The following is a 20,826-nucleotide window of genomic DNA, read 5'->3' as shown; positions in this document are numbered from 1 at the left end:
TAAGAAAAATAATTTTTTTAGGATAAAAATTTGTAAATGTAAAATTTATACTTTTTTTAAATTTATTTTTTTTTATAAAAAAAAAAAATTTTTTTAGATAAAAATTTGCAAGTGTTTTTTAGAAATATGTTATTTTCTATTAAAAAGTTTTGTTAAACTTTTTTTTATACTAGTTTTCAAAATGATGAACAAAGATTTTTGCAAAAAAATTTTCCAAACAATTATTTCAAAAAAGTATATTTTAACAAAAAATTATAAAAAAAACAATTTACAAAAATATTAAAAAGCAACAAAGATATATAAGTTTAAAGATATCTACACCGGAATTTATAAAATTTTGTTGGGAAAAATATTATTTTTTATCATTATTTTGTCAATCATTTTTTTAATTTCAAAATGGCAAACAAATATGTTTGCCAAAAAATTATGAAAAGAATTTCTTTTTTAATTATTTTCTAACTATAAAATTTTAAATAAAAACTGATAAAATCGTTTGGAAAAAATTTATCCTTTGTTATGTTTGAAATTATAAATTTGTATTTAAATTTTTTTTAATAAAAAAATACTTTTTTAAGATAAAAATTTGTAAATTTTTTTTCGAATTATAGCTATTATTTTCTATTAAAACCTTGTGATAAGCCTTAAAGTTTTTGACTGATATCTTTGCAGAATTTCTATGTTAGAATTGCAAGCAGTTCCCCACAGTTGTACTGCGTAGGTCCATACTGGCTTTAGTATAGCCTTATATATTAATATTTTGTTAATATATTTAGATTAAGTGTTGATTTTGGTCCTAGTAGCCAGTAAAGTTTGTTTGTTTTTATCTTTAACTGGGTTTTTTTTGCTTGAATATGGCATTTCCAGGTTAGCCGTTTGTCCAAATGTATGCCAAGGTATTTGACCGTATCATGTTTGGGAATTATATTACCATTTAGATAGAGTGAAGGGCATTCTTTCCGTCTCAATGAAAACAAAACATGCACAGATTTGTTTGTGTTAACTTTTAATTTCCATCGGTCCAGCCACGTCTGTACCTCGTTTAGTTCTATCTGAACTAGATTGGTTGCATCAATTGGGGACGGACTTGAAGCTAGTATAGCGGTGTCATCAGCGTATGTAGCCATTAGGACATTTTCGGTTTCGGGTATGTCAGATGTAAAAATCGTATAAAGTATAGGACCGAGTACGCTACCCTGTGGTACTCCAGCTTTTATGTATCTAATATCAGTTATTTCTTCATTTACCTTAACGTAAAATGATCTTTCGGTGAGGTAAGACTTTAGTGTTAGATAAAATGGTGCAGGAAGTATTTTTTTTAATTTATATAACAGGCCTTGATGCCATACTTTGTCGAATGCCTTTTGTACATCCAAAAATACGGCTGAACAATATTCCCTTCGTTCAAAGGAGTCGGTTATGAAATTAACAACACGGTGACATTGTTCAGGTGTACCATGGTATCGGCGAAAACCAAATTGATGTTCGGGTATGACTTTATTTTCTTTCAGTATTGGGAATACTCTGCGCAAAAATAGTCTTTCGAATATTTTGGAGAATATTGTCAATAAGCTGATTGGTCTGTAAGAGGATATTTGATTTTCAGGTTTTGCCGGTTTAAGGACCATAACTATTTCGGCGCACTTCCACTGTGTAGGAAAATAGTTTAATCTTAATATTGAGTTATATAACAGAGTTAAGAACATAACTGCTTTTTTCGGCAAGCACTTGGCTACTTTGGCGTCAATTTTATCATGCATATAACTACAAAATATATTATAATATAAAAAAGTCTACAAAAATGTTAAAAGTAAAACAAAGATACTTCGCTTTAAAGATATCTACACCGGAAATTATAATATTCCAGGTATAATACGTTTTATTAAAAATGTTTCTTAAACATATTTTTTATTTTCGAAATGACAAAAAAACATGTTTGCCAAAAATTTAAAAAAGTTGCTTTTAGTATTTTCTAATGAAAAATTTTAAATAAAAATTTATAAATTTTTTTGGAAAATAATATATATATTTTTGTTTAGGTTTAAAAAACTTGTTTTTTTTTCATTTTCAAAAATTTTAAAAAAATTTGACTAAAAATTCATAAATTTTTTTGGAAAAATATTATTTGTTGATTAAAAATTTTTGAGAAACATTTTCTTTTAAATTTTCAAACTGACAAACATAATTTTTTACCCAGAAATTTTGCAAACAATTATTTTAAAAAGTGTGATTTTTTATAGCTATAGGAAAGTTTTTCAAAAAACACACGCATTTTGTGGAAAAAAAGTTGGATACCATTTCACGGTAGCGCTCACCATTCACAGTTACGTTACGATTTGCAGCATCTTTGAAGAAGTACGGTCCAATGATACCTCCAGCCCATAAACCGCACCAAACTGTGACCTTTTCTGTATACATTGGTAGCTCTTGCAATTCTTATGGCTGATCTTCACTCCAAAATCGACAATTCTGCTTATTTACTTACCAATTTATCCAAAAATGAGCTTCGACGCTGAACACAATTTTCCGATAAACAAGTGGATCTTGAACTTTCTTAACAGAACACACATTTTTATAACAAAATTCAATGATTTGCAAGCGTTGTTCGTTTGTAAGACGATTCATGGTTAAATTGTAGGCCAAACTGAAGATCTTTGACATTGAAACAAGACACGAAACGTGCGTCAGCTGTTTAAACCAACTGTTTAAAAAGATAATAAACAAAACATCACCCTTCATATTCCAACTAAAAAATTTAAAAAAAATTAAAGATTTATAAAAAGTTAAAAAAAACTATTATTAAATTTTTGCAAAATTAAATTTTTTATTTCATTTTTGAAAATATTAAACAAAACCTTATAAATCTTTTTTCAGAGAAAAATTATTTATTAAACATTTTTGTAATAAATTTTTTGTTATTCTGAAAACAAAATTTTTCATTCAAAATTTCAAAATGACAAGAAAAATTTGTTCCCCAAAAATTTTAGAAACAAGTATTTGAAGAAGTGTATTCCAACTAAAAAATAAATCAATAAATTATAAAAATTTGAGAAAAACCTGTGACATTTTTTTCACTTTAAATAAATCTATACCGAAATTTATATTTGCCTTTTGGAAAAATATAACGTTTTACTAAATATTTTTATTAAACCATTTTTGTTTAATTTTCGTAATGACAGAAAAATGTTTGCCCAAAAATTTATAAACAATTTATTTTAAACAAAATTTTCTAAAATAAAAAAAAATTAAACAAAAATTTATTTAATTTGTTGTAAAATTAACAGTTTGTATTTCATTTTTTAGAATAATAAAAAAAGCATTTAAAATAAAACTTAATAAAATTTTTTTTGGAAACAATTTTTTTTTTTTATATATTATTTTGAAAATAACAAAAAATTGTGTGCCAAAAAATTTTGCAACCAAGTATTTCAAAATGTATCCTTTAACTAAGGAATAAAAAAAATGTAAAAATGTTAAAATAAGCAAAGATATTTCACTTTAAAGAAATCTACAACGAAATTTATAAATTTTTTTTAGCTAAATACTTATATTTCTTGTTACAAAATTTACAAAAAATTGGTTGCCAAAAATTCAAAACATTTATTTTAAAAAGTGAATTCTAATTATAAAATTTTAAACTAAAAATTTTAAAATTTTGGTGTTTGAGAAAAATTATTTTTTATTCAAATTTCCTGAAGATTCATTTTAATATATATAAAAAATATCAAAAAACAGAAGATATTTCTTTTTTAATATATTTTTAATGTTTCACCGAAATTTCCCATACTGAAAAAATCAGAAAATTATCAGATTTTTTTTATTTTTCTTCGATGTACTTCTTATTACACTCAAGTCTATAAATAAACTAATTTGCAGAAAAATGTACTAAAAAAATATAGATATATATAAAATAATACAGTTTAGTATAGGGTGCTAACAAGTATCGACTTTGCTAACCTTCACCTCGGCACCAATTTTTACAACGAGTTTGCGATGCTTACAACTGTTCGTTAAATATTGAGTGAGATTAAAATTTAGAATTAGAGGTGCCAAAATTACCAACCATGTAATACCCACACCATGATATTTTAGTTACGATTTAAATAATTTAAAAAGGTGGCCCCTCTATGCAACTAACCTCAAGCACAAGCCACATCGATTTACATAAGTTCAGCAAGTAGAACATACCCGGTACGAGTATAAGAAGAAGAAATGTTGTATGCGAATATTTCACTTTCATTGTCGAAATGAAGCGAAATGGCATTAAGAATTTCTTACTTCACCTAATATTTGCATACGTATCTTCTATACTTCAACTACATTTATGCGCATATTTGCTCCTCTAAATAATCAGCATCAATTCTACTGAAAACATCATCAAATTACTTTGATGTTGCTGCCGCCATTTCTTGCAGGGATGTCTGCATAAATCTGTGAGTGTAAGTCTGCGTGGGAATATTCATATAATGATGTTTGGCTTAGGCCCACTAATACAATTACATGTGTGCAAGCATATGGAGTGCCGTGATGCACAACATTTTACGCGTTGAATAAAATGAAAGCTTCGCTAAAAATATTCTATGGGAAATATGTAATTAAATGCATGTAACGAAACTTTCGTGCATAAATCAACAGGAATGCTTTTCTAATTAGCTACTTAACTCGTGTATGTTTATGTTCAAACATAACCTGCAGTGAAATGCATTCGTTCTATGGAATAACAGCATGAATGAATTTGGAATAACAGCAAAATGCTAAGTGAATAAGATCCGCTATGACGCGCTCCATGAGTTTGAAGTCTTTGGGAGTTAGTCTTCCGAAGCACAAATGTCTAATATGATTCGACCCACATAGTATTGTATGTATCTATCTCTTTCTCTCTCGTGGCACGCAAATTCGATTCTTCAAAACACATTTTGTTGAGATACTAGTTTTGGTGAATAAATTCACGTTTTTTCCAAGCACAGCAGAGACCAAATTCTAACTAACTCTAGGCTGTCGAAAAGCGCTTCAACTGTCTTCGGCAAATCTAAATTTCACGCTACGAGTAATTGAGAGATTATTTATTCTGCGGAAAGCTTCCTGCTAGTGTGTCAGTTCTCTACATAATTGTGCACCTGTCAAACCGAATGAGGCTGTAGATGTTAACACGAACAACTTTCGCGCTCACTTTCTCCACTGAACGTACCTACTTCCCTCGCCTGAAGTTCGCTCTCTTCACTGTTGCTCCCCTACTAATAAAGCTTATACTAAATACTTATTAGCGGCCACTATAGCCGAATGGTTTTGTGTGTGATTTCCATTCGAGAAGGATCGGACTCGAAAAATACTACGGGCATGAAATACCGAATGATATAAAAAGTTTTTTCTCATAGCATCCGCCCTTTGGCAGGCAATGCCAAACCTTTTCATGAAAACTAAAACTACATAGATTCCTATAAATTTGCAATAACCTAAAGACTGGGCCGCCGTAGCCGAATGGGTTGGTGCGTGATTACCATTCGGAATTCACAGAGAGAACGCCGGTTCGAATCTCGGTGAAAACACCAAAATTAAGAAAAAGATTTTTCTAATAGCGGTCGCCCCTCGGCAGGCAATGGCAATCTTCCGAGTGTATTTCTGCCATGAAAAAGCTCCTCATAAAAATATCTGCCGTTCGGAGTCGGCTTGAAACTGTAGGTCCCTCCATTTGTGGAACAACATCAAGACTCACACCAAAACTTGGAGGAGAAGCTCGGGCAAAGACATATAATATTATTGTGAGTTGAGTAAAAGAAATCCATTATTTTTGCGTAAAATTCAAAACATTATTAAAGATGTTTCGGATTGTCCAATTTGGATGAAATGTGCACGGTTTTGTTGTTCAATTTGGTGCCATTTTAAAGGGAGCTTCATAACACCTCTCTCATGGAAGTCTTGGTCTTTATTGGCAAAAAACTAAAGTAATCGATTTTAAAAATCTTCTCTTTGTACCAACTTCTCATCACTCAGGAACTTTTGCAATGAGCGAAAAAGGTGGTAATCACTTTGTGCCAGGTCTGGACTATATGATGGATGCATGAAAACTTCTGAGCCAAGCTAAAAAAGTTTTTGGAGAGTTGCTACAGTTATGTACGTTGTCCTGTTGGAACACAACACCTCTTGTATTGGCCAATTCTGGCTGCTTCTGGTCGATCGCTAGCCTCAAGTTGTCCAGTTGTTCACAGTAGATATCTGAATTAGGTATTTGGTCATACTGAAATCTTCTTTCAAGTCCCACCAAATATACAGTAGAACCTTCCTGGGCATTAGTTCTGGTTTGGCCACGATTTCAGCTGTTTCATCACGCCTTGATCACGATCGCACAATATTGTCGTATGTGACCCATTTCTCATCCCCAGTCATCATCCGTTTACGAAATGGGTCGATTTCATTCCGATTGGCCAAGGCTTCGCAGATGGAAATTCGATCCATCATGCTTTTTAATGCTAATTGGTGTAGCACCCCAACATCAAACTTTTTGTTGAAACCAACTTTGCGCAAATGCTTTAAAATTTTTTTATGGTCGATCTTTAGCTCCTGGGCTATGCTACGACTACTAACAGGCCGGGTTATAAAGAGGAAGGTATGCCGTGGAATAATAGCGGAAAATAACATCAGGCAAATGACAACCACGACCACGCTTACAGGACAATATCCTTTTCATGAAATGTTGCATAACCGAATTGCAAAGTGTCTGCCGTATTACCTCGATAGCCTCACGAATTCCATCTTTGAGGTCTTGATCGACCCTGGGCTGTTGGCGTAGACCTTCTCTTTCACGTGGCCCTAAAGAAAACAGTCGCAAGATGTTAAATCACAAGATCTCGGTGGCCAATTGTGATCACTTCTTCGAGAGCGCCGTCTTGTTTAAAATAAAAGTTGTCCAGATCAATACCATCCAATTCCGGCCATAAAAAATTGTTAATCATCTCTCCTGTTTAACACCTAACACCTGCTATTGGAAAACCCTTTATATAAGGAAGCTTCTCATTAGACTTCTTTCTAGGCTTCAACGGAAGGCAAACTATTATCACTTGACATGCTAAAGGGTTAAGTCACGGTACAAATTTCTAGAACCCGATTTTCTTTTGCTTGAAAGATGCCCTAGTGTAGGCTAGGTTAGGTTAGGTTACGGTGGTGGTCGGTCACTTGGAACTTACAGGTTCATTGTGATACCACTGTGCGACGCGGGAATCTCATTTATTTTTTTTAGTTGAGAATTCAAAAGTAAAGCTGCTCTGATTTTAGCTAAGGCTGGATAGTTGCAAAGGAAGTGTTCAACTTTTTCTTCCTCTTCCTCGTACCTACAACTTCTGCAATATTCATGGAAGAAAACACCTAGTCTCAAGGAAAGTCTATCGAATATTAAATGACCGGTTCTACAAGCCACGACCTTTGAGATATCCTCTCTTGAAAGGCCGAACAGTTCCTTTGGCCTTTTCTTATTTATTGGAGGCCATAGTAGCGTAGCAGTCACGCATGTGACTTTATCACTCTATGCCCCATTGGCCTCTTGGATAATGTTATTCTTAATTAATAATTTGATCGCGGCCATAGGTATGTCAATGGTATATCTATCAGTATGCAGTTTCAGAATTAGTACCTTTCTGGACTAGCTCATCGGCTTTACAATTTCCCTCAATATCTCTGTGCCCTAATATGTACATTAAAACTTATTTATTCTAAGGAATACTCGTAAACCGTAAGAAATGTCTAGATACTTTTACTTTACGCTTCCAGTCCAAATTTTAAACGCCTGATACTCAAAACTACATTTTTCAAGTCAAATAGATTCTTAACTAAACAAATCCTGATCGACTATTTTTCAATTTAAACTAAAATTTATTCTCAATTATATTTGTATAACTTTTCTTACAAAAAATTTTCGGACAATTTTCATTGTTAAAAGCTTAGAATTTTGTTTTTAATGAACCGTTTTAGTAAAAAAAATCGAAATGTTCAAATACCCCTATATAATTCTCCAGCTATTTAATTGGATAAACGGAAAGATTAGTTTGTTCTCTGCAGGGTTGGGCATTTTGTATTACCACTAAATTGTACTAATTTTTTAGTGATAGTTAAAATAGGGGTTTCATTATCACTATTTCTCAGTATTTTAACAATCCACTTATTGCATTATCATTCAATGCACTATGCCCAACCTTGGTTCTCCATCAATTAAAAATGGAAGATGTAGTTAGCACGGCCGCGCTCCCTTAAAAGAAATCGTCATTAAAAAATCGTCAAAAAAGCTATGCAGTCGCCATTTTATTTTGTATTACTTAAAAGAAAATAAAACTACTAAAAAATAAAATACTAAGAATAAAAATATAAATTATTTAATTTATAACAATTAAGAAATTTGGTTTATTTCATTGCCTCGCTAAACAAAATTACGAAAATATAATTTTTCCCCTTTACCTAGTGATCATTCGATACGACCTCGCTATCAATATTTTGACCTGTTTCTGGTATTCGAACAATGTACCGAGTAGGTACTGAATAAATATCGACAGAAAATAGAATATACGCCAATTCAAGCATCAGCTACAACATTTAAATAATAAATTCAGACATTTTTTTCTAAATTTTTCTTATTAAACGCATGAAGCAGGTGATGTAAGTTGCCTAGTTTTCATCCTATGGAGGTCATCTTGAGCTACTTAAGGCCGACGGGCCAATTAAAAGCCAAAATCGATTTTTTTTTTCCTGAAATCAATAGCTTAGATATTCAAGAACATGAGACACAAATTTTCAGAGTTAAATTCCAAGTATTTGCAGAGCTACAGAGCCGAGCGTAGTGCGGCGTCGAGCAACCGTGCGCTTATTGTTGTAGTTTGAAGCGCGTTTTCTCGGCTTTTCATTTTCACGATTTTACCTAATTTATGTACACGATTGCAAAAAAACTAAACGAGCTATCCATTTCATTCAAAATGCGTTATCTTCAGTATTGTTTTCTCTTCTATGTGAACTAAAAAAAACATCCAAAAACTTTTTTTAAGCGACTTTTTTACCCAGTTGAAGAGTTTTTTTTTTCCTTGAAAAACCACTTTTTTTCTACCTTCCCCAAAAATTCGAATTTTACGTGTTTCTCCCAATTTTCTTAGTTCACATCGAAGATAATTACATCAAAATTAATAATCTTTTTTTTTTTGTTTTCAGATGAAAATTGCAAGTTGTATCTTGTACAGAAGTTGGATACTTCAGTGGCAAGGCGCTCTGGGAATCTATTGATAACTCGGCTTACAATATATTGTTGGAAATTGTATAAATTTTTTTTTTTAGTTCAAATATATATTAAACTATCCCCAAAACTTCATTTGGCTAATTGTTTTTTTTTCTCATCCTACAACGCTTCGCGAAAACTACTGAATTTAGGACATCTAATTGGCCCGCCGGCCTTAATATATCCTTTATGTCCTCTAGGAAAAGCTACTTTTCATTTCAGTGCAAATTCTAAAGAAAAGTACTCAAAACTACAGAAATAAAAACGTTTGTTGTTGTTATACCTTTTGATCAGAAAGAAAAGAAGCGGGAATGTTAAAAAACAAAAAACAGACTTAAATTTTAGGCAAATTTATTTTATCTTCTTCAAAATATGACCCGTCTGAAGCAACATACATGTGCCAAAGTTTAACCCAGTCATCCCTGCACCCCTGATAGGCTGACGAAGGTACGGCCTTCAGCTCGCACGGGGCCATATCAGGTGAATACGGTGCAATACCATCGTGCATATTTACTTGGTGTTTCGTCAAATAATCCAGGACATTTTGGGCTGAGTGCGATGGCGCGTTATCATAATGCAAAATCCAAGAATTGTTTGCCCACATTTCGGCCGTTTGCGACGTACAGCATCTCTCAAACGCTTCAAAACGGATAAATAATATTCTTTATTGACTGTCTGGCCCGATGGAAGGTACTCATAGTGCACTACGCCTTGGCAATGGAAGAAAACAGTCAACATCGCCTTCCCGGTACTTTTTGATCATAGAGTATTTATGTATGATCCTTACGAGTGATAATTTTTATAAGAATCAGACAATTTTAAAAGCAAATTGAACTTCCAACTAAGCACCAAACAAAAACGAAATTTTCACCTGTCGACCAGCTTTTAAAAGAGTAGAGAATGCAATTTTTCATTTTGATTTAAAATTAACATATATTTTTTCATTATTTTATTTCTGTATTTTTTTATAATGGAATTATTACTTCTTTATTACACATATTTTGCATCGTATTATTCAGGTTACCTTTGTCAATTGCATGTGCGCGGGCAAATCGGCTCGAGCTAGTTTCGACTGTGTTTTCAAATTTTTTTATTTTTAAATAAATTACAGCATTTTATGTTACCACTTTTAAACATTTTCATATTTTGTTTATTAGCGCCGGACCCACCCACATTGCCTAACACACGCACTTAAGACAATTTTGCTTTTTTCTATTTATTTTCACATACATACATATGTTTTCTAAACCTTCAATAGTTTTTGCTGCGCTGTTTTATTTATTTAATTTTTATTTATTTTCTCTATTATTTTGTTTTGTTTGTTCATATTTATTGAAACAAATAATTTGTATTTGCTTACAGTTTCAATGCATTGCCTATTTTATTAGGCCAAACATGCTTCGACTTACGATCAAGGCTATCAATTGGTATGCAAGTATGTATGTATGTGTACGCATATTTTTAAGTTGTATTTGTTTATTTGCTTGGGTTATTCACAACTTGTACATAGCTTAGTAAATTTTACTGACGTAACCTCAATTTTCCAATCAAAAGTGAAAAAATGCAGTATCTTAAAAACTTAAACACAGCTTAATTAATTCTTTTTATTACATTTATTTTTTTTGAAAATTTTTATTGAAATATTTAGCGCATATCAATGCCATCAGCAGAGCCGTAGCAATTAGCGGCGCTTTTTGTTATTTTTATTTCTTTTTTGTTTGTTTTGTAAATTTTGCGGCACTCCTCCTCAAACAGGCGCCAACCTCACGCCTCTCTCGACCATCTCTCTAACTGCTCTGCTTGTGATAGCTTACAGCTGTTGCGCTCATTTATAATCTCATTAAATGTAATTATCAGCATTTTTTATTGTTTTTTTTTTGTTTTTGCTATTAATGGCGCTTTTTGTTGTAATTACACGTAAAACATAAGACTCACTTAAAATTACTATAAAAATACAATAATATTATATTAATTAGCCTAGTTTTTTTCTCAATTATTTATTTACGTCACTTAAGCTTCTTCTTCTTCATCTTCGCCTTCGTCTTCTCACTTCGTTTTTAGTTTAGTTTTTTATTTCATTTATTTATTTACTTTTAATTCAATTAACACATTTCATTTGATTTAAGTTATCTGTTGGCGAACATCGGCTCGCTCACCGCCAAATAGGAAGTAACGGAATGCATGCATTGTTGTTCTTGTCGCGCATAATTTTGCACCAACTGCAATTGATTGGGCAACAGCAGATGATGCCAGCTTTCATTTTGTTTGTCATGGTGTAGCTTTTCACTTTGCTGCGGTATTTGTTGTACTTGTAACGATTTCAGTTGTTGTTTCTGCTTTTGTGCTCGTTCTTTGTGCTGTTGCTCCACACAAATTGAGCGGCAAAATTTGTGTGCGCACACCGACATTTGATTAAAGAATGCAAATGTTGTAATGCATAATTCAACAACAGCAAGTACCATTTTTGTTGTTGTAGCGGCTGGTGTTGTTGCTATAATGCTAGCAATTGCCATCAGTAGCATAGCAGCGGTTGTTGGTGGTGGATATCTCCGGCTGCTTGAGGAAAAGTAGGAGCTGAAAAAATTGGTCATGCTGGAGCCGGAAGAGAGAGTAACTGTAAAAGGAGGAGAAAAAAGAAGCTAATATTTATATTTGCATTACATTGTGGGAATTTTTTTATTTTCTTATACTTGAATATATGCAACGTGTGATTCGAATACCAAAAGATATTGGAAATAAGTGCTTTTCTAGTTATTGCTGTAAACTTTGTTGTTCTAAACCCGTGAGAAAATTTCCTACTCGGTCTAAATTCTCATTTGACAGATGATTAGGTGGTCACCCGGCTGATCACACTCTCGTACATATACATATGTGTATGTATAAGTATTTAGATTCATTTTGAACGGTAGGTAAATCAATATTTCGGTTTTTCATATACGAAGATATTTTAGTAATAAAATCGTAGGAAGGTGAGTTTAATTTCTTGAAGATGGCTCAATTAAAAATTATATTTTCTTAAAAATTTATATTAAGTCAAAAAGGCCTGTACGATAGGGCCAAATAAAAATTTCATCTACGACATATTTAGGCCTAAAATGTATTTCTAGCTTCCATAATTCTACTTTAAAGAACCATGTTTTATTTATATAGAAACTCCAATGCCCACTGATCGTCGAAGAAATAAGCACGTCTTTTATTGCATCAGTTTCATGTAAAATTTTAAGCCTTATCTGAATATTTATACAAAAAAAAGAGGAAATGGTGGTTAAATTTCAAGGGCCGTTGTTGAATGTGAACCAGATCTAAGCCTCAAGTCTTTTTCTGAATTTCATTTGACACTTTTCAATTTTAAACTAACTCAATTTTAACCATACAAAGATACACAATCAAGCAGCGCGTTAAAGTTATTCAGGCTTATTATGAAAACGGGAGTTCAAATCAAAATGCATATTGCGCACTTCGTGATTTTTTCGGTCAATTTAATCGTACAAATGTGCGTACAATCGGAAAAAGTCTGCAAGAGTTTGAGCAAACCGGGTCTGTAGGCGATGTGAAAACACCAGTGCTTGCTCGTTCGGCTCGTACTGCAGAAAATATTGCTGCTGTTCGCGATAGTGTGGTCGAAGAGCCGTCCACCTCAACTCGTCGTGGTGCCCAACAATTGCACCTCTCACGCTCGGCGTTGATGAACAGTGAATGACCAATTTTCGAGGAAAATCATCTTCAGTGATGAGGCACATTTTCACCTCAGTGGATTCGTGAATAAGCAGAATTACCGCATTTGGGCGAATGATAATCCAAGAGCGATTGCCGAAAAACCAATGCACCCACAAAGAGTGACTGTTTGGTGTGGTTTATGGGCGGGCGGCATCATTGGACCGTATTTTTTCCAAAATGAGGCCGGTCAGGCAGTTATTGTGAATAGTGTTCGCTATCGTGAGATGATAACGAACTTTTTATGGTCCGAATTGGAAGATATGGATATGGACGATATGTGGTTTCAACAGGACGGTGCCACTTGTCACACAGCTAACGAAACAATGGATCTTTTGCGCGAAAAATTTGATGGCCGAATAATTTTACGTCACGGCGATGTCAGTTGGCCGCCAAGATCATGTGATTTGACACCGTTGGACTTCTTTCTTTGAGGTTATTTGAAAGAAAAGATGTACGTCGGTAAGCCAGCAACAATTCAAGAGCTGAAGGATGAGATAATTCGGCACATTAACGGCATAGAACCTCAATTATGCCTCTGCGTCATTGAAAATTTTGACCATCAGATGGAGGTGTGCCGCCGGGGCCGCGGCGGCCATTTGGCCAATATTTTGTTTTACACGTAATTGAGCCACCATAGGCAAGAGAAATGATAATAATTATTAAAAAAATTGTATTTCATTCAAAATCAACACCGGCCCTTGAAACTTAACCACCCTTTAGATTATGAGATATGGGCAAATGTCGGTTTTTGGTTTATAACCAAATTTAGGTTTCAAGACCTTCATGAATTTATTTTAGCTACTAATGAAAAACAAAAATTAAAAATCTAACGCCAGCTGTTTTTAATAAATTTTAAAAATTTCCTGAAAAAATTATTTTCTAGTTCAAAATGTTAAAAGAAAGCAAATATATTTTTATTTCTTAATCTGGTGCGAGGGTTTTTACAAAAATTTCCAAACAAAAAACTTCTTTTCCAAAAAACAAAAAACAAAAAACAGAAATAAAAATAAATAAAAGAATTCCCCAAAACTAAATTTGTTTAGTTATATTTTACCCTTAACCAAAAAAAGGGTTTAAAAAGGTTAAAAGTAAAATATGTACATATATCTATTTCTGAATCTAGTACGAGGTTCTTTTAAAAAATTACAATAATTATATTAAAAAAAAAACTTTGCATATGTTAAAACAAACCAAACATATTTCACTTTAAAAAACTTTTAAAAAAATTTTCAAAGCCCACTAAATCCAAACATAATTTTTTTTTAATTTTTCACTTTATTGCTGCAAATGTTTTTATAATAAAGGCTAAAAATAAACAAATTTTTATGTCAATTAACATTATTTGCCTAATTGACAACATTGCCTAAAATACTTGGATCAATGGACATGAAATCGCTCATATGCCAAAAATGTTGCTTAAAAATAAAATTTTCGTAAAATAATTTTTTGTTCGTAAGGGAAATAACACTTCTGGCGGCGCGTTTTCGAATAATTATAAGATATACAAGTCATCACGATCAACAGTGCAGCCGGCAGACTTTCGACCTTACGGCCCTCTAGTAGCGTTCCATATGTATGTGTATACATACATTCATATATTGAACTTCCCAGTCTTATATGCACCTTTCGGCGAAGAGTCGGTATTCCTTTTCAATAATTTGTCAAAATTAGTCAAATTATAACAAATTAATATGTTAAAGAGAACACAAAAATTCCTCAGACTATCTCACAAAGAACTCAGCAAACCACTGCTCAATAATATTCCAGTACTCAAAGGGAAAATCAAAGCCTATGTACGTTACATTTTATGCCTATTCTCTTATTCCCGCCTCACTGGTATACACCTATGAGTGCAATCTAAGTATGCCAATGTATGCCCAAGTATTTAGATAACAAACACACACACATTTATAGATATACAAATCAAAGTAAGCATGCACGCATACATGCATTGTTATCTCAACTGCATATTTGCATTAGCCGCCGACTTCCCCGCTTACCTCTCGCCGGCACCGGATCCTTTTGCGGTGTGCCCAGTTCAATTTCCTTATACTCCTGATACAAATCACCAATTTGTGCTGTACAACGCAAAATCAGACTGCCAACATTATTACCACCATTACCAATGTTGCTGCCACCACCGGCGCTATGCACCGAGTTGAGGCCATAACTATTGCCAATGCCGCTGCCACCATTGTAAGTACCATAACCATGACCGCCGCCGTGGAGCAGTGATGGATTTGCGTTGGTAAAGTGGATGCCCTGCAGCTGCAATTTTAAGCTGATGCGCGATGCCATCAAATTGTCAATGGTACGAATGTATTGCGTTTCCGACGTGCCAACCTGCAATGAGAGACAGAGAGAGAGAGAGAGTTATTAGTAAATCAGAATGAAATGAATGTGCAGCTGAGTGATATGGTTGCATAAGGAAGCAATCACGCAGCTGATAGGAATAGAAGGAGTAATTTCAATTTATAAAAATAATTATAATCACAAACACGAAGGAGGCTATGGAGTTTGGGTTTATTGTAGTATCATACAATCGGAAATTAGATAGCACCCGTTGTTTGAATGAGCTGCTTTATGATGACGATTTAAGTAGAGCAAGAAAAGAAGCAAATAATAAAATTATGCTTTTAAAATTTCTTATATAATACTATTGACTATTCAGTAAGGCCCATACTATATGATTTACCACTTTCTGAAGTTACAAAAATTTCCTTCTCCAAGAACAACCATGCAAACAAAAAATCCGTTCTCTATATGTGATTATGAAGAATCGAATGCCGTTTTTGGTCAACCGCGACCTCTGCTCGATTACGGGTTCCAGTCCAGTGTCACTCTCGTGATGCTATCTGGTGGTTTTCTCAATGTGTGACCTATCCATCGCCACTTTCTGCGTTTGATTTGTCTAGGAATGGGTTCCTAATGCGTTAATCTCCACAGTTCGTCGTAACGGATGGTGTTTGGCCAGAATATACTGCAGATGATGCGGAGGCATTTGTGAAGGATTGTAGCCTCTGTGTGATGGTATTAGAGACCAGCCATGTTTCGCTTCCATACAACAATACGAACCGAATATTCATAGTTTAGTGCGCCTGGAGATTTGCGAACTTCCCCAAACTGTATGCATTCGCCCGAATGCCGCCCTTGTTTTTTTTAGCCTGCAGTTGACATCTTCATTTCCCCTACCATCTGCCGTGATGATGCAGCCGGGGTAGCAGAAGCTTTCGACAAATTCCACCGGGCATCCGTCAACCAATATCTGCCTTGCGTTATTGTGGTTAACTCTCATGGCCTTGGTCTTGGCGATGTTGACCTCCAGTCCGACAGTGCGTGCCAGCGCGACTAGCTTGTCCGCCTTCGCTTGCATGTCAGAGAATTTGTGAAAGAGGAGGCAGAATGTCTGGTGAAACTCCATACGATGCCTTTTTTGTGCAGGGTCAGTTGGCTCATGACGTCATTAAGGACGATGGCGAAGAGAAGGGACGACGGGGGACAACCTTGCCTTACGCCTACGTTGGTACGTGAATGGATCGCTGATATCGCCTTTGTGAAGCACTGCCAGTTCGGAGTTCTCATAGATGGCTTTAATGAGGCGGGTTATCTTGACGGGAACTCCCTTTCAACTCAGTGCCAACCATATTGCGCTTAATTTGATAGTGTCGAACGCCTTCTTATCGCTCATGTATTGCGCTTCAAGATTCCATGCTTTGTATGAAGTTCAGAAAAATGTCCATTAAAATTTTTCACTTTTTAATCAGAATATCGAGGAAAATTGTAAAAATAAATATACAAATAAGAAGTAAAAAAGAGTACGTCCTTCTCTAGCCTATTCAATTTTATCATAGGTAGGTAGGTGAAATGGTTGAAGTGCCAGTTTGGCACACCTCAAGTAGCACTAAAGCGCCGTTTTGATACCATTATGAGACCTCCAACAGGCAGATATCTACAGCCAACCATAGCTGTTGATATAATGATATGGAATTTAGGTTGGTGCACTGCTCTAGGCTGCCGAAGAAAGGAGCAGCCAGTGACCTTAGTGGTCTAGCTGCCAAACCCGGACATTTACAGAGAAAATGCTCCAAAGTCTCCTCCTCTGAAAGGTGCCCACAGCTTCTACAACGGTAACCATAGTTTCTCCGTGTGTGTGCCGATAGTCCAGTGACAGGTAAACACAGCTACGAGTTTGGAAATTGAATGGGGAGGAATCCAAAGGACTTTCTGAGTCCTTCGTATATCGTATTGGGGCCAAAGGGTCTTCGAAATACCACATGAAGGAAGGAGCTCCATCTTTTCTGCGCCAGTCCCCTTCCTGGCAAGCTCATCAGCAATTTCATTTCCCTCTATGTTCCTATGTCCCGGAACCCAGATCAGAGGAATATTACCTGCAGAGCCAAGAGATTTGATCTCCTCCTTACAGGAGTTTACTAGTTTCGTTCTGCACCATGGCATCATCAGAGCATTGATCGAGGTTTGACTATCGGAGAAAATGTTAATATCTCCCTCGCTCTCGCATTCCCTAAGCATTTTCCATGCCTGGCGGATCGCGAAGACTTCTGCTTGAAAAACACTAGCAGTAATCGGCAGTTTAAAGGATATGGAGAAATTGGCTGATTTGGAGAAAACCCCTGCTCCGACTCCCGATTCCATCTGGGACCGTCAGTGAAGACAGAGGTGCAAGCTTCGGTGGAGATTTTCCCTCGATCCAATCTTGCCTATTTGGAAGGATTGCCATAGCACGACGTTCAAACTCCAGTTTGCGGAAAGGGAGATCTGTTCGAAGTTCGGAGAAATACGATGTTAACTGCCCGAAAATACTACCATGACCCTTGAGAGATTGCCTCGAGAGGTCAATCTCCTTTAACTTGATTGCACTTTGAGCTGCGATGGAAATAACGCTAAAGCCGATGGAAAGTAAGTGCAAAAGTACATTCAGGGCAACACTGGGGCAAGATTTACATGCTCTGGTGATGCCAATGAATGCAGTCTCTTGCACCCTCCCCAGTTTAGTGTTATTATAGCCCTTTCGGAGAGATTTCCACCAAACTACGCATCCATGCGTTAAAATTGGCAAGACCACTGCATTGTACATCCAGAGCATGACCTGTGGCTTGAGTCCCCTTTTTTTACCGAACATAGATTTGTAGGTGTAGAAGACTTTAGTGGCCTTCTTTACCCGATTTTCAATGAGTAGCTTCCAATGGAGTTTGAAGTCAAGTATCACTCCAAGATACCTAACTTCTGATGAGAGCCAGAAGGTGGTTGTTTAATATGGGAAGTCGAAAGGGTGGAGGTTTATATTTTCTGGTAAATAGCACTAGCTCCGTTTTTTTCAGAGTTGACTCGGAGGCCGCAAGTGGTAGCCCAGCGAATGAGTAAGTGACCTTTCCAAAATCTCAGCCATGACTGAGGGAAATGGTCCCGATGCTACTACCTTAACCCCCTTAAATATTTGCAACATCATTATACCGCTCACGCATACATACTTTTTTTTTGCACAAATATGCAAATGAATACTAACATCGCATTGTGCAACACTTTTGCTTGCCACCAAACCGCAACCAGTCTTTCAGTTGAATTCGCGCTTTTTGGATGTTGACCAAATATTGTGGCTGCATTCGAAAACAGCCAAATTGGTGCTATCCGATCGAGGGTGCTAAACCGAAATAGGTTGTGGTGGAAGTGGAAAATTTAGAAATTAGTTAATCGTTAGCACAAGTCGATGAGCAGAAATAACCCACTTCAAAAAACAAAAAAAAAAAAAACCTTAAGTGGTTGCAGACTGCTTTCGTGTCATTTGGTTTAAAATACCTTTAAATAATCTATATTTTAATAACTTTTTTAATTTAGGTTCCCCAAATATTTACATTGAAAATATTACCAAAATGATGGCGGATTTCGCAGTCAGTGTTGAATAGTTGTTATTATAATGCGAAAGTTCGTAAAGATCATATTTCCATATTTGTCTGTTTGAACTCGCCAACCTTCGGAATGGATGAATCGTATTTGACTAAATTTTCACGGGTTGACGGTTGAATTTTTTTAAGCAGGTTATAGAAAACCCCTAGCCTCTATGGGGTTAGAATTTGCCCGAGGTAACAGATGGCAGTCGTAAGAGGCGACTAAAAACCACTCCTCAGCCTGTTATTTATGAGTTAACTCAACGATAGGGGGTGAGCGAAACAGTAACGGTTTGGTATCGATGAGAACACTGTCGTCATTGGAGCGTTCAACCACCTAACAGTGCATAATTTTACATTTGCTTGTCGTGCTTGTGTGTCATTCCACAATTGGGGTTTGATCCCACGTGCACGCGAATGTATTATAACAGTGTCTCGATCTGCTCTAATACATATTCTTTTGGAGCCCAACCAAAACAAGGATCTGTCGACCGAGTCAAGGCGGTGTAACCTTGTCAGCACTTTGAGCTAAGGTGTTGAGGTACCCGTGCGGAGAGAAACATGACTGGAAGTGTCTAAATAACCAGTCGTTAATGGTCCTCTCCGATGCCCAGGCAAGTTCGATTGTAGGAAGTGCCTTACCGCGGTATGCGGGCTCTGACGCGGCGGACTATTTCCTTCCGTGCATACTCGTGGAACCAAAATTTAGATTAATGAAAAATAAAACAAAAAAAACACTACGAAAACAACAAAATCTGACGAACTGGTGGCTTCTAGCCAGGACACTGTGGTCGAACCCAACACGTCGAATGCTCACCATAGTACTCCACTGCTGAAACCCAGCCTATAACTCAACAAACGCAATCCTCTTCTCCGGTAACCTCTAGTAGGGAGAAAAAGAAAAATAAAAAATTCTCTGGCTCGCTGCTCAAAGCGCACTACCTGAGAGCCAAATTCATTCTGGCTAAAATAGATAAGATTTAATTGGTCGGTAGACCACATGATCGCAATACAGGGGACAAGGTCTGATAGGAGGTCGTAGTTTCGGAGTACGAAATCATGGCCGCTAGGAAAACTTCCGACCTCCAATCACATAAAAATCCTCAGAATCAACCAGCGACTAAGCGTAATAGATCACAAGATGTGAGCGGCCGCGCGGCCAAGAAAAAAAACATTTCTCGACTTAGGGAGCTGAGGGCCCTACAACAAGTGCGCTGGTTGCTTATAGCGAGGTGGCTAAGGATCACCTCCAAGTTACCCTCGTAAACGCAAAATCCCATAGTGGTAAGGTGGTGCTAGCCAATTGGGGTGCCATTGAGGGACAGCTGTAAGAAATGATCATCGAATACCTCATGGCAAACCAAGGGCAAGTACCTCCTTTCGACTCTGGAAATATTTGCCGTGGCTGTAGGGTGATTAAGTGTGCCGATGAGTTCTGGTACTTAAACCACTTCACCTACCTACCTACAGATAAACTTTTATAGTGAAAATATTACTCTTCAGATGACGCTGGCGTTGAAATATTTCTAAAAATTCTATTCATGATCCAGTTGGTCTCAACTTCAGAACAAATACTTCATCATCATCATGCACAGCACTAGAGCTCGTTGTGAGCCTTAGCTTACTCCACAATTAATCTCCATGCATCTCGGCCCACAGCCATACTACGGTAGCTGGTCACTCCTATGCTTTTTTGATCGTCCTTACCGTCGTCCAACCTTCGCTTCCGCGGCCGCCCTCTTCGCTTTTCACAAAGCATGAGTGGGATGTATTGTTTCATCTGACATTCGACAAACGTGTCCCAGCCATCGGATGCGCTGCAATTTGGTAAAGCGCCCAAAGATTTCCCCTTGTACGAATTCCTCTAGCTCGCTATACCGTATGCGATAGAGACAATTTTCTTCTCGTACTGGACCCAGTTTTCTTCTTTCCAATACACTGAAATGTGTAATAGTAACTGTT

The 20,826-nt window shown here is 35.8% G+C and overlaps 1 protein-coding gene across 1 annotated transcript; it reads right to left on the bottom strand.

Moving 5' to 3' along the window:
- Positions 1-10,172: 10,172 nt before the first annotated feature.
- Positions 10,173-20,179, bottom strand: LOC128854931 (uncharacterized). Its single transcript, XM_054089428.1, has 3 exons — positions 20,123-20,179; positions 14,962-15,304; positions 10,173-11,858 (listed from the first exon to the last, which is right to left on the bottom strand). Exons 1-3 carry the CDS (start codon positions 20,177-20,179, stop codon positions 11,371-11,373), a joined length of 888 nt encoding a protein of 295 aa, XP_053945403.1. The 3' UTR covers positions 10,173-11,370.
- Positions 20,180-20,826: the final 647 nt, after the last annotated feature.

Source organism: Anastrepha ludens, chromosome 2 (assembly GCF_028408465.1).
Source record: "Anastrepha ludens isolate Willacy chromosome 2, idAnaLude1.1, whole genome shotgun sequence".
NCBI classification, from domain to species: Eukaryota; Metazoa; Arthropoda; class Insecta; order Diptera; family Tephritidae; genus Anastrepha; species Anastrepha ludens.
Note: the sequence above shows the minus strand (reverse complement) of the source record. Positions and strands in the feature narration are given on the sequence as shown.

What these genes read in the sequence shown, in the direction of transcription:
- LOC128854931 (XM_054089428.1), bottom strand. Translation starts at nt 20,179, where the DNA reads ATGGCACCCCAATTGGCTAGCACCACCTTACCACTATGGGATTTTGCG. An exon ending in GGGATTTTGCGTTTACGAGG is followed by an intron (nt 15,305 to 20,122) that starts GTAACTTGGAGG and finishes CTCTCATTGCAG; the next exon opens with GTTGGCACGTCGGAAACGCA. An exon ending in GGATCCGGTGCCGGCGAGAG is followed by an intron (nt 11,859 to 14,961) that starts GTAAGCGGGGAA and finishes CTCCTTTTACAG; the next exon opens with TTACTCTCTCTTCCGGCTCC.